The 13,433-nt window shown below is 34.6% G+C and overlaps 2 protein-coding genes across 2 annotated transcripts in view; both read right to left on the bottom strand.

The window, feature by feature from the left end:
- The window catches only part of LOC108907304, a 98,337-nt gene that overhangs the window by 32,969 nt on the left and 51,935 nt on the right, over window positions 1–13,433 (bottom strand). The window lies entirely within an intron of this gene.
- Window positions 6,570–8,132, bottom strand: LOC108907296 (potassium/sodium hyperpolarization-activated cyclic nucleotide-gated channel 2-like). The gene has a single exon (XM_018710918.1). It carries the CDS (start codon window positions 8,130–8,132, stop codon window positions 6,570–6,572), a length of 1,563 nt encoding a protein of 520 aa, XP_018566434.1.

The following is a 13,433-nucleotide window of genomic DNA, read 5'->3' as shown; positions in this document are numbered from 1 at the left end:
TCGTTTAATTACTTTTTCTGACATTGACAACTTGAAATTTTAAAATACTTTTACTTATTATTAAAACGAAATCCTATTAGTGTTGGATAAAATTTTGTATGGCACTCGAATGTGACGTTACATAAGTCACTTGAGAAAATTTCCCAGCGTGACATATATACCGTAACACAATATTAAGATAATAATAAGATGAGTGATTTATCTCACTTCAGTTATTTTCCCTCCAGTTGAATGTCAATTCGAAAGTAACCAAAAACACTTTTCATTTGTCAGTCAGTGTAATTGGATCATTGAGGAAACGAGGATGGTAAACACATGCCAAACACGTGAAAATCTGTCAAAAAAAACGTGGTGCAGTTCTACTAACAAACCCAAGAGGCTGGAGTACACGATGATTCACTCTGTACATTGCGATATCAATTTCCTGGTATCGACTGGATCGTAGAGCTAAAAATCCATCGACACAAAGGTTGTGCACCGCATATAATGCGACTTGCATAACGCGGTTGTTTCTCCATAATCTCCATTAATCCATATCTGCGGCACTCTCCACTCCGTTGATTTAAAGGTGAAATCTATATATAGCCACAGGAAACGCGTTACCGTATCAAACTGTCAATATTTCATGTTTGCGCGGGATAGGTATTTACTCAAGATTAACCGACGGCGAAACCACCGCAAATAATGGGAAAAGTATGGGAAACTGGAGCGGCGTTAAAAAAAATAACGGTGACACCCTTCCTGGTGTCTTGGTATCAGATTTTTGTGTAAACAATGAAATAAATAGACCACAAATCAGTGTCAGATTTATGTAATCTATGTCGATTTTTCTGAACGTTTAAATTATACGGGGTGTCAAAAAAAGTGTTCCAAACTTATCAAAATAAAAAAATAAGTTGTTATGAATATATGTCCGAAAAAAGCTTCTAAGGGAATTGCAAGCTTTTAAAGCGTGGATAAAATGAATAATTCTTGTTTATTCTTAGGGATAGTAGTGGATCAGTTCTTTTTTAAATAAATAATCTTACGGTACTTCATTCCTCTTCGATACATGCAGATATTTTTTATTATACAGGGTGTCCCAGAATATGTGGGCAATCTCTCGGATTTATACAGGGGATGTTAAAATAACATGACTAATTCCTATAAAAATTTGCCCTAGAGGGCCCCCCTACGGAGATACAGGCCCCTAGAAAATGCCCCTGAAAATCGATTATTTGTAATAGCTTTTAAAATACTTTGTGTAATTTAACCATTTTTTAATACGATAGACAACAGATAAGACTCCTTAAAAATTGACCCATGAAAACAATTTGGCTTATTGGTTTGCCAGGGACGGACTAGCTGTAGCACAACAATACCAATTTTTTTACACCCTTTACGATAAAGACACAAAAATAATATTTTTAGACAGCTTGAACCTTAATCTAAAAAAGTTACTCTTGGTTGATATCGACAAAACGAACTGTTTCAGAGGAAAAAACTATTTTTGTTTAATATGATTTTTATTACATAACTTTGTATGTCGGTTCAACTTGAGCTCCTTCTAATGTTATGCATTCTCTAGGTCTACAAATTACATATTGTTGGATTGAAGAGGTCAAGCCACTGGTCCTCCTCTTCCTATCCAACAATTTTTGAAATGCCTGTTGAAGTGTTTTCGTACTGCCAGACTAAAATGGGGTGGTGCCCCATCATACATGAACCACATACCATGTCGTATTGCCAAAGGTAGGTTGTCTAAAAGTTTTGGCAAGTTGTCTTGGAGAAATTCAAAAAAGTTCCCCAGTTAACACATTCTGGCAATACAAATGGTCCAATGCCCGATGATTCCAGCCCATACGTTAATGGGTTCAAACTGGTGCTGATGATGCGTCACAATAGAATTGAATAGAATAGACTTTATTGACTTTTATACATACAAATCTCGGACTATATCTTAAGTTGACTAATAATGATGGACCTGAAGATATCAACAACCTGTTAATTAGATATCTGATTGTATCTACAAGTGAGTTTTTTTGTGAACTGTTGTCAATACCTCCTTGTGTCTTTGTTTCTAGATTACTGTGCTTCTTCTGACAGCTGATCTATTGGAAGAATACAAGAAGTAAATGCATAAAACTTTATACACGCTAGTTAGTAAGTAATATTATTTTAATATACATTACACTGTTGTGCTCAAGAGTTGGCACCGACCAATAATTCTAATCCACTATCAACAGATAACGTTTCCTGTTCATCTACAAATAATTTTCATCCCTTTTCTATTTTGATACTTCGACTCGGTGATGTTTCTCATAATTCCCTGACAATTTTGGTCAAGGCTCTCTTTCATTGTGCATTTTCATTTCAGTAGCTATGTATAGTTCTAAGAAAACTGAATCAACGAATGGTCACCTTTTTATTTCGACCGAGCAGGTCACTGGGCTCGAATTAAAGTCCAAAGTCCACATAAATATGACATATTGACCGCACCAGTTCTTGGTTTCATTATTAAGGTCACCATAAAGAAAGCAATAAGCTTATCTGAAGACAATTCCCTTATCAGTCACCATGAAGTTGAGCTTCCTCAAGATTACCCACTTACCTCACGACTTTGTTCGTACCACCCATGCAGTTCTTCCACACATAGAAGCGCATGAATAAGTAAATCCGTTGATAAGTGGTACTTAATGGATTTTTTATCAGTGATTAATAATTATGAGCTAATTCATCGAGTGACCTTTGGTAATGGCGTGCGACAGTAAACGTTGGTAGGCGTGCGCTTAACTCAGGAAATTATTTATAGTCAGGACGAGAAATCAGGCCAGGAAATATCGATATTTTATCATTATTTAATCGTGTTAGGTTATCAGAGTGTGTGAAAGACAGTTTTCTTTCCTTGGGATTTGCATTTTAAAGTAAACGAAAGTTTTTTCCATAAGTTAAAATTTTTTTTTCGTATTTCATACACTCTTAAAATTGTGAGAATTCACATAGGATTTTCATATATTTGTGATGGTTTTTATACACAAAATATATAAAAAAAGTTAACATGCATGATACATTGTGGTAGAATTACACTGTTGAGTGTATATTTTCTTTTTGCGGTGTATCCTTACCTTTTAAGTTGTACTTTTACATTTTAAAATATATTATTCCTAATCTTTTATGCATTTTTAGTAAATCTGATGCAAATACAGGGTGTGGCGTGTATAATTTATAAAAATTAAACTACAGCTACCGAACGATTTTTCTAACAGAAATGTCTTATACGAAAAAGTTCTATGTTTGCGTTTTTTCCGTAAATTAAAGGTCAATTATGGATCAAAATATTTTCTCTGGAACGGTCCTGTCCGTGTACTGTACGATGAGTTACGTGCTGTAGATAAGCCGCGTAAGCAAATTGAAGTTGAAAATTACAAAGATACTTCTCAATTTTTGGGGAATTTTTCAATACAAAAGTACAAATTAAGAAAAATGGATATTTTAAAAAAACGGATATTTTCTTATTATAATAATAATTAATAGTAATTACTATCTATCTTAATACATTGTTGTTACTGCAACAGTTCGCAAACAAAACCACATCCGTAAGCATCTGTAGTAGCCAACTGGGTGCACTAAACAAACTGCATTAAAATATGGAACAAAATGAAATAAAACTTACCATTTCTACAGAAAATGTTGAAATTGATCCCCATTAGCGCGGATACAGGCATGGCACCGACGCACCCAATTTTGGCGAATATTTTCCCAAACTCCAGGTACTCCCCTAATTGTGTCAGCAGCTTTAAGTATACGGTTTCAATGATTTCAAGTGACTCCAAAGATAAAAGTCCATTGGAGTTAGATCGGGTGACCGAGGTGGCCACGGCACAGGACCAAAGCGTCCAATCCATCGCTGAGGAAACATTTCATTCAAAAGTGTCGTTACTTCTCGAGTACTGTGTGGAGGAGCCCCATCTTGGAAGATAAAACATGCGTGCCCGAACATGTAATGCTACATCGTCCAATAATTCAGGCAACCAGTTCTCCAAAAAGTCAGCATATGTTGGTCCATTTAGTCGTCCTACAAAGAAACAGGGATCTACAAGTATATCGCCTATTATGCCAGCCTAAACATTTACCGAGAACCGATGTTGAAAATGAGTTTCCCTAATAGCGTGAGGATTTTCATCGCCCATATGTGCATATTATGGAAATTCACTTCATCACGAGTAAATGTCGCATCATATGTTACACAAACTTAAGCAGGAAAGTCTACTTGATTGGCACATTGCCTTAAAAATCATCTGCAAAAACGCATTCGTTGATCACAATCCGGGAGTAAAATCTGTTGAACTAGTTGCAGATGAAAGGGGTGCAACAGCTGGCACCTTAAGATGCGATGTACGGTACGAGATGAGGTTCCTACTCGCTGTGCGAGTCGTCGAGTACTAATCGTGGGGTCTTCGTCAAGATTTCCCAACACTGCATCTTCAACATTAAGGTTCACTTGCTGACTACGTCTTTCTCGAGGAATAACACTTCCCGTATCTCGAACGCACTGTAGGATTGTATTTGCACATGGGGGGTGACGTTGTGACCACCGTTCCCGGTACAACCTAGTCGCCGCGAGTATATTTTCTCCGGCTGCACCATACACTAACACCATATTGACACGTTCGGAAATAGTAAATGCATTGTTTTCTCGGTTCATTGTAAAACTAGTTTGTGCACAAACTAAAAAATTAAGCAAGGTAAGAAATAATAATCTCGTTTTTAATGTAATCGGCACGCTATTCTTAATTTTTACTTTATAAAAATTACACTGCCACTATCGTGGAATTACAAAATAAAAACTTTTGTCTGGAATCTTTTACTTTTTAACACTGATGGGTCGATGGACGATGCTTAATACTTAATAATTAAGATTCAATACAAATAAAAATCAGTTGACTGCACAAATTTTTTGACAATGTAACCTAGCCTTCTTTTAGTATTAGGTACTAGTATTAGATTATACCGTCTTAAATTATAAGGTTGCATCTCGGGTCGGTTAAAACTATTTCCAAAGTTTGTAATAAATAACACAAGGTCAGCCTTCATTTTCGCTGATTACATGAACTTTAATTTACAAAAAAAACGCGAAAATATAACTTTTTCGTATTAGAGTTTTCTATTACAAATATCATCTGGAAGCTGTAGTTTATTTTTTATAGATTATTACGCCACACTCTGTATACGAATTATAGTGAATTTGGCTCGACCAATCAGATTAATCATATGGTTACCCGGTGTAGTGTTACGGAATATGCGTAGAGAACTGTGCTAATTGTTCAGTAGGCATGTTTAGATTCATTTGTGACGTAATCCTATAGTAATTGTGTTTTAACTATCTAAATAAAATATTATAAAAAAATACTGAGGTAAGTAAATAATATGACTTTTTGTAAAAGTTAATATTTTCAAGTAGTGGCAATTGCTCTCGAAATGGTTCAAAGATTTCACCTCAAAATGACCTGAACGCGAGAACTAGGGCAAAATTGTCATCCAGAATACTTCACATAAATGAAAATGCAATTAACTCCATCCACATTGTGGAAGGAGCTAATTTCTCACTCAAAAAATATTGTTCGTTTACGTCAATAAACGAACAATATATACCCTTGGTTAGAGGCACAATTTAGGTTGACACTCGCATCCTTTGTAATATTTAAACATACATTCATTTCGTTAAATTACTTTTTCTGAAATTGACAACTTGAAATTTTAAGTTACTTTTATTTATTATTAAAACGAAATTCTATCTAAATTGTTCGGGATTCTCAAGTGCAAATTTTCATTCGTTTTTCTTTGTCCAATCCATGATCGAACCCACCATCTTCTACTTCTTGGTTTGGCTTATTTTCTATTAGACTAATTAAAGATAATGAAAATATAACTGCTTTCAATATTTTTTTAATTGACAACCGACGAATCTTTATCATTTTAAGTTTGGTTAATCATACTTAGGTTGACATTTAAAAAAGATACAAAATGTAACTAGATATCCCTAAAACTGAATAAATTAGAGCATGTGCTAAATCCCCAATTTCTCAATTTATTGAAGTCATTAAAGTGTGCTCCAATTTCTATTTTACACTTCATAAAATAAATTGAGGGTCAACTTCAATTTGTTATTTATTTATTTTTTCAATAAATCATTGTGCAAAACAGCTTTAAGGCACGTAGATTTTAAAAGTGCGATTTATCTAGAAAGAGATAGCTTGTGTGAACAAATCCAGTGTTGACAATTTTAACTTTTGTATGCAGATCCTGAGTTATCTAAACGAAGAGGTTAATTTATGGCAGTTCCATGTTGTGATAAAAGCAAAATTGCAACTTAAAGAAACAGCTTATATACAATTTTACTAATTCTCCATGGAGAATGCATTAACATAACATGAATGTGCCCAGGTTTGTCAAAAAATTATGTGGAGAGTTATAAATTCTATTCAGTTAGATGTACTGTGTTTAAACGTTGCGAGAGAACCACCAGACAAATCATGTTAAGTGAAACAAATGGACAGAAAAATGAAAAACTTTATTAATACTAAACTATTTCAACAATGCATAGGCCTTAATCTTTTTTTCTCTAGCAACGCCCCACTCCTCAACAGGACTAGGCAAGAGTCAACGCCCTTCCTGGCAGCATCCTCTAGCTGGTTGTACAATGCGGCTCTTTCAACAGCTTTCTCGTGTAAGAACTCCACCGCATCAGGATATTGACCCAAAAACGTGAAAAAGTCGTTGTGGTTGATAATGAACACATCCGATGTCTCTATAACCACGGCTGTGAACATTTCGTAGCCTAACATCGAGTAACAGAGACCCATAATCTCCCCGTCTTCAAAATGACACAGTTCGATCCCATCCTTGGTCCCCACCGAAATTGTACCGGCAGAAATTAAGTATATGTACTCGTGGATCTGTCCAGCCGTGAAGATGATATCTCCAGGCGCGAAAGTTTCCAACTTCATCAGGGAAACAAGCGAAGCGACATCATTCTCGGGCAGGTACTTGAACACGTTAGTCTTTCTCATGATCGTTCTCGCCGAAAACAGGAATATTTCCGCCCTTAAGAGGCCCGATAGACTTTTGAGAATTTCGGCTTCATTAAAGTATTTCTTCTGAAATTTGCACTCGTAGTACTTTATCATTCTACTCCCCAGTTGGTTCGGAAGGTTGTGGCATACCATATATTCCTTCAACATTGCTATCTGCCTTTCATAATTGCTCTCTGAGAGTCCCACGACGCCGAATATATTCAACACGTCCGCTAGCAGGTACAGAGTGTATAGTCTACCGAACAAGCCGATAAGAATCAAGCAAATTTGTTCATTGGTCTGTTCTATTACGTACTTGCCTGGAGATGCGCCAAAGAAGTAGCATATTGTTAGCAAGAGGCATTCTCCGTATATTATGTGCACCGGAACGTCATGAACTGGGGCGATCTGGGCCTGCACCAACCAAGAATTGCTTGGCCAGTCTGTGTCATACACCACTTGAGGAACCAAGTACAGCAAACAACAGAAAAAATGCACGTACATGTAAGTCTTGATTATATAACAGAAACACATCCGGATTTTCTGTCTTACTTTCATCACCTGTCCCAGGTTATCCAAGATATTTAAAACGGTATTGAGTCTGACATACAAGCAAGGTACGTGCACATATTTTATAAATTTTAAGGAGCTGTATTGAAAATCCTCGCTGGGAAATACTACTAAATTCAAAAGTTCAGATGAAAGGAAATCGAAAACGAAGAACGTTCTCAAATACCTATATGCCACTCTTTTGGTATCTACAACAATTTCTCTGGTCTTGAGGTCTATGTATCCCAAAAAGAAGAAGAATGTTATGAGCAGGAACTGGCTGAGAACCATCACATAATTGTCGACAATATCTAAAGGAAAGCTAGGCTCTATCATGTTGTCGAACATAGGCTCTAACAGCATATTCCACATCCACACGATGAAGAAGCTTACTTCCAATAACAAGCAGAGGGTGCTGAATGGGTGGATCATGAACCTGTAAGGACTCTTCACGTGTCTTCTTTGCTCGGCCATTATAGAGGACTTATTGCGGAAGAACGAGATGCACCTGAGGTTCTTAGGGTTGACCATGATCAGTCTACGAATCTTTCTGCATAGACGTCTGCAGAGGGATGCGTTGGGAGGCAATTTGTGGAGGCCTGAAGTATCACGCGGAATAAGGCTGCATGCATGGAAATTTGTCCTTTTTGCTTGACTTAGCGACAGACGTTGATTCGGAAACATGATGCCGGGATACTTAAGGCAATGTTTTTATTCTTTATTCACTTCTTTCTACGACACAAAGCGGACAATGTCAAAAGAAGAACTGATGCTGAACTTTACGCAAGATACTACACTTCTAGTTCTACAATCTAGTTCAATATTTGACAGCAATGGAAGTGTGACAGCAAATAGACGTCACAATTTTCGAGAAAACTAAAATGGATTTAGTGGTAGCTGAGAAGTCGGTTTAGTCTTCTGGTAAATAAAGTAAAGCAGTTGTGTAGATAGAGATATAGTCAGTAGCAACTTAAACCCATTTTACTTTACCAAATCTTGTCCCAATAAATTGTTAAAAAAATTGAGAATCATAGAGGTTGGCCAATTTTAGTGATAGTGGTTTTAAGGTTTTGACGGGTTGTGCTGTTATTTAAAATACTTTGTTAAATACAGGGCGCGGCATAACAACCCAAAAACTCATGGGACTTCTGCTTCTTCTTCTAGTGGTTGGTTAGATAGAGTAATTATAAATGAACAAAAAGTTATACAGGGTGGGCCACCAATAACGCCTCGGTCTGTAGGGACCAAATGGCAAATGTTATAGAAACCTGTTTAGGTGTGTGTAGGTTGATTACGGCTACATTTTAAATATATTTTGAAATATACAGGGTGTCCAGGAAAAGCGTACCATATCAAAGTTATGTATTTTTAAATGGAACACTCCGTATTTTATTGCATTTTTGAATGCACCATAAAAAAATAAGTGAACTTTATTAAAGGTTCTGCATACCTAGGATTTACAGTTTGTGAGATATTTTAATTTTAGTGAAAATGCAGGCAAACCGTAGAAATTTAGCATTAGCAATAAAAAAATAATTTTAAGGAAGCAGCTTTGGAGGGTCTATTTTAGATCCTTGAAGTTATAAATTGTTATATTTGTCGTCACTTAGTATTATACAGGGTGTTCAAAAAACTGCTGAATACTTCTCTCAACTTTAAACAGCAATAACTTGGTTATTTTAAATGGAACACCCAGTATATTTTTACTTTGGGAGTTGGGAAATTTAAAACTCTTTCAAACTGTGTATAGGTTCCCTATACCTATCTCTAACGGTATTGGAGATATTTGTGCCGTTTCGTTTTTTATCGATTTTTTTTGTAAGATGTATCCACGTGTCTTTATCGAGGTCTTTACTGAATTGGTTTGGGTTCTTCTTGATGACGTCTCTTTAAATATATTGAGAAAAATGAGGATGCAATTAGATGGCGCACCTGCAAATTTTTCATATTCAGTGAGAAATTATTTAAATCGAAAATTTAGTAATAAATGGATAAGTAGGAATGGTGCATGTCAGTGGCCACGTAGGTGTCCAGACCTCACCGTAATGGACTTCTTTGTTGCGAGCTATATAAAAAATCTTGTATACAATGTTCCACCTATTACTTGCGATGATATTGGAGGGAAGGATTAGAGATGCATTTGCGTGAGAATATCATTTGAAGATAGAATAAGATGCTGTATTCAGGAGAATGGTTATCAATTCGAACATCAATTAAAATTTTTCTTTGTTTTTTCTAAAAGTAAAAGTTCCTTTTATCATTATCATGAAAATATTCAAAAAAGTTTTCTAATAAAAAATATTATTTTATAAGCAGAATAATTATAAAAAGTTATTAATTTTGTATAAATATGTTTGTAGTAAGTAACTGAATTATTTATGAACATGAAAAATATTTATTAAAGAAAATTTTACTTTTAGAAGAAACAAAGAAAAATTTTAATAGATGTTCGAATTGATAACCATTCTCTTGAATACAGCATCTTATTCTATCTTCAAATGATATTCTCACATTCCTTAGAATATTTGGGGTGATTGTGGCAAATGCATATCTAATCCTTTCCTTCATATCATCGCAAGTAGTAGGTGGAACACTGTGTACAAGATTTTTTATATAGCCCGAAACAAAGAAGTCCATTACGGGAGGTTTGGACACCTAGGTAGCCACTGACATGGACCATTCCTACCTATTCATTTATTACTAAATTTTCGATTTATATAATTTCTCACTGAATATGAAAAATGTGCAGGTGCGCCATCTAATTGCAATCACATGTTTCTCCTTATATTTAAAGAAACGTCATCAAGAAGAACCGAAACTAATTCAATAAAGACCTCGATAAAGACACGTGGATACATCTTACAAAAAAATTCGATAAAAAACAAAACGGCACAAATATCTCCAATACCGTTAGAGATAGGTATAGGGAACCTATACACAATTTGAAAGAGTTTTAAATTTCCTAACTCTCAAAGTAAAAATATACTGGGTGTCCCGTTTAAAATAACCAATTTATTGCTGTTTAAAGTTGAGAGAAGTATTCAACAGTTTTTTGAACACCCTGTATTATACTAAGTGACGACAAATATAATAATTTATAACTTCAAGGACTCTCCAAAGCTGCTTCCTTAAAATTATTTTTTTATTGCTAATATTAAATTTCTATGCTAAGCCTGCATTTTCACTAAAATTGAAATATCTCACAAACTGTAAATCCTATCTATGCAGAACCTTGAATAATGTTCACCTATTTTTTTATGGTGCTTTCAAAAATGCAGTAAAATACAGGGTGTTCCATTTGAAAATACATAACTTTGATATGGTACGTCGTCCAAATAATCATAAGTATTAAAAATAATTTAGGGACTTGACAAATAGCAAAATTCAGTAATTTTTAAACGCACAAGTACAAAACAAACTACAACATGTGCTCAAAATGTCCACCACCATTTTCGATGTAGGCACGACACCTTCGAAATCAATGTTCGCGCACTCGCTGAAAAACACCTCAAGAAAAGGAAATAGTGGTACGCAAAAAACACTCCGACACGATCGAATCCAGATACCAACTGAATTGCGTATTGGTGGGTGCTGGACACCTTAGTACCTCGTGTTAATAAACCTCCGCGTCGTTGTCACATTGCTCGATATGAATTTTATCGAATTTTAAATTTATTACAACGCAAATTACCAAGTTTAGGACCCATACCACATAAGGTTTTTTTGTTTATTTTAATGTATTCTACTGTACTGTTTGTTATTACGGATATTATGTTAATAAGGCCAAAGTTATGTTTTTTGTGTTTTGCAGTTATTTTGATTGATATGTATTATAAATGTTAGCCTTAAATTTTATCAACAAATTTAAGAGGATAAGAAAGCATCACAAATATCGGGAATTGTGAAATTCCTTGATCAATTTCTAGATCAATTTAAAAAAAATGGTGATTATAAAAAAGGTTGAAAAGAGATACAATTTTGACTAGAAAAAATTTCAATTTCGATAGATTTATATTCCACATTATTGATACGTGTCACATCAGTACAAACAAACTTTGTTTAATCATAACAGTTCCTTCTGGGTTAAATTTCGATCCCACATAAAATAAATATCCGCTTCCTAGAATGAAACTCTGCAAGTAAAGAGGGCAGTGACAGCTGATTCACATTTGTAATGCATTTAAATTCCTTGAAACTTATACTGTGTCTCCTGCTGAAACCAAATGTTAGCTTGCTAACCTTTTACAAACGTTCTATTATTGTATTTTGCTTAGATGCTTTCCTATAAGGTAAATACGTATTAAAAAACTTATGAAACAATGAAGTTCACGAGTATAAAATTATGGATAGAATATGAGAATACCTCTCTTAAGCATCTTTTGATAAGAATATATCTTTTTGACATAGATATAAACTGGAATTGTTAACAAAAACGCGTTTTTAGATTTATTAAACAATATATCGTTTCTGATTTAAAATTAAAATATATGTTCCAACCAAAAATCAGATTACTGTCCTCCTTACTCACCAGACTTGGTTCCCTGCGATTTTTTCTTATTTCCGAAATTAAAATCAGTGCTGAAAGACGCCTTTTTCAGACTATTGACGAGATCAAAGCAAATTTGTCACAGACTTTGAAGGCCATTTGAAATGAAGCTATCAAGGATGGCTTTGCGAAATTGAAACACCGTTGGTAAAAGTGTGTAAATAGGGGAGGGAAGTACTTTGAAGAAGACAATAATGTATAAGATTAACAATAAAATTAAGAAAAATAGATTAGACCATTTCATTTTCAACTGCATAAATAAAACCAAATATTTGCGAAAGAAACTCAAATAACGCTATCTAAGGCGATACAAGGCGCGAATGCCAAGTCAAACACTCGACAATATGCGACGATTTTTCATACATTCGTTGTACTTGCACTTGAGATGCACTCCGTTCTTCATGTATAACAGAAGTATAAACAATAGGGGTTTATTTTAGAATGCATGTGTCAAGACAAATAAAGATGACATTGTAAACAAAGACAAATGTTCTGTTCTGTTCGCTGGAATCATTTAGTTTACAATAAAAATTCTTCGTAGGAGATTCCTCTGTTGCAGATGGAACACAACTTTTTACCGACTCAGACTGTCGACGAATATCTTCTTGTGGCAATCGGTCATTTAAACAAACGCTTCCTACGTAAGTATTAATGTTCATCAACGCTCATTAAAATAATCCTTAATTGATATATTGTTAAAACTTATCTGTATAAATTGCATTTACGACAAAGCAATGGACCTAACATGTGTGGGAGAAGAAAGTATTTTTTAGCTATAAAAGCTAGCAAAGGATATGAATTAAATAGAATCAGAAAGGTTACGACACTGTCACAACAAAACTAAATGCTAGAGGAACCTAACAGCAATTAGAAAAGTTTTATTGCTCGTTTTATTTCACTAGAAAGAATTTTTTAAATTAAATTTTGTTCCTAGATTTCGTAGTAACAAATATTTTTCTTGTCACAAGTAAGTAACTGTATAAACACTAGTAAATGCTTTTCTTGTCATTACTAAGTGCACTAATGATTGGATCAGTTATCAAATTTTAGCCTTTAGCTTTTCCTATTTATTGTAGACTCCGAGATAGATACAAAATAGATACAGTTACTATAGATACTATAGGCTTAGTGCGGCGGGGAATTTAACAGGACCGTAGTCAGATTACGAATGAAAATATGAATATGTTTACAGAAAATATGTCGCAACATAGTAGATACTATTACCAAAAAGCTAAGCTAATTAGAAAATAAAATACCTATATAAATTAAATGATACCACTTACCCG

This window comes from Anoplophora glabripennis, unplaced genomic scaffold (assembly GCF_000390285.2).
Source record: "Anoplophora glabripennis isolate ALB-LARVAE unplaced genomic scaffold, Agla_2.0 scaffold222, whole genome shotgun sequence".
Lineage (NCBI taxonomy): Eukaryota > Metazoa > Arthropoda > Insecta > Coleoptera > Cerambycidae > Anoplophora > Anoplophora glabripennis.
The sequence above is the reverse complement of the archived record's forward strand: the minus strand, read 5'-3'. Positions and strand labels throughout refer to the sequence as shown.

Coding starts and splice junctions, on each gene's coding strand:
- LOC108907296 (XM_018710918.1), bottom strand. CDS start 8,132: ATGGTCAACCCTAAGAACCTCAGGTGCATCTCGTTCTTCCGCAATAAG.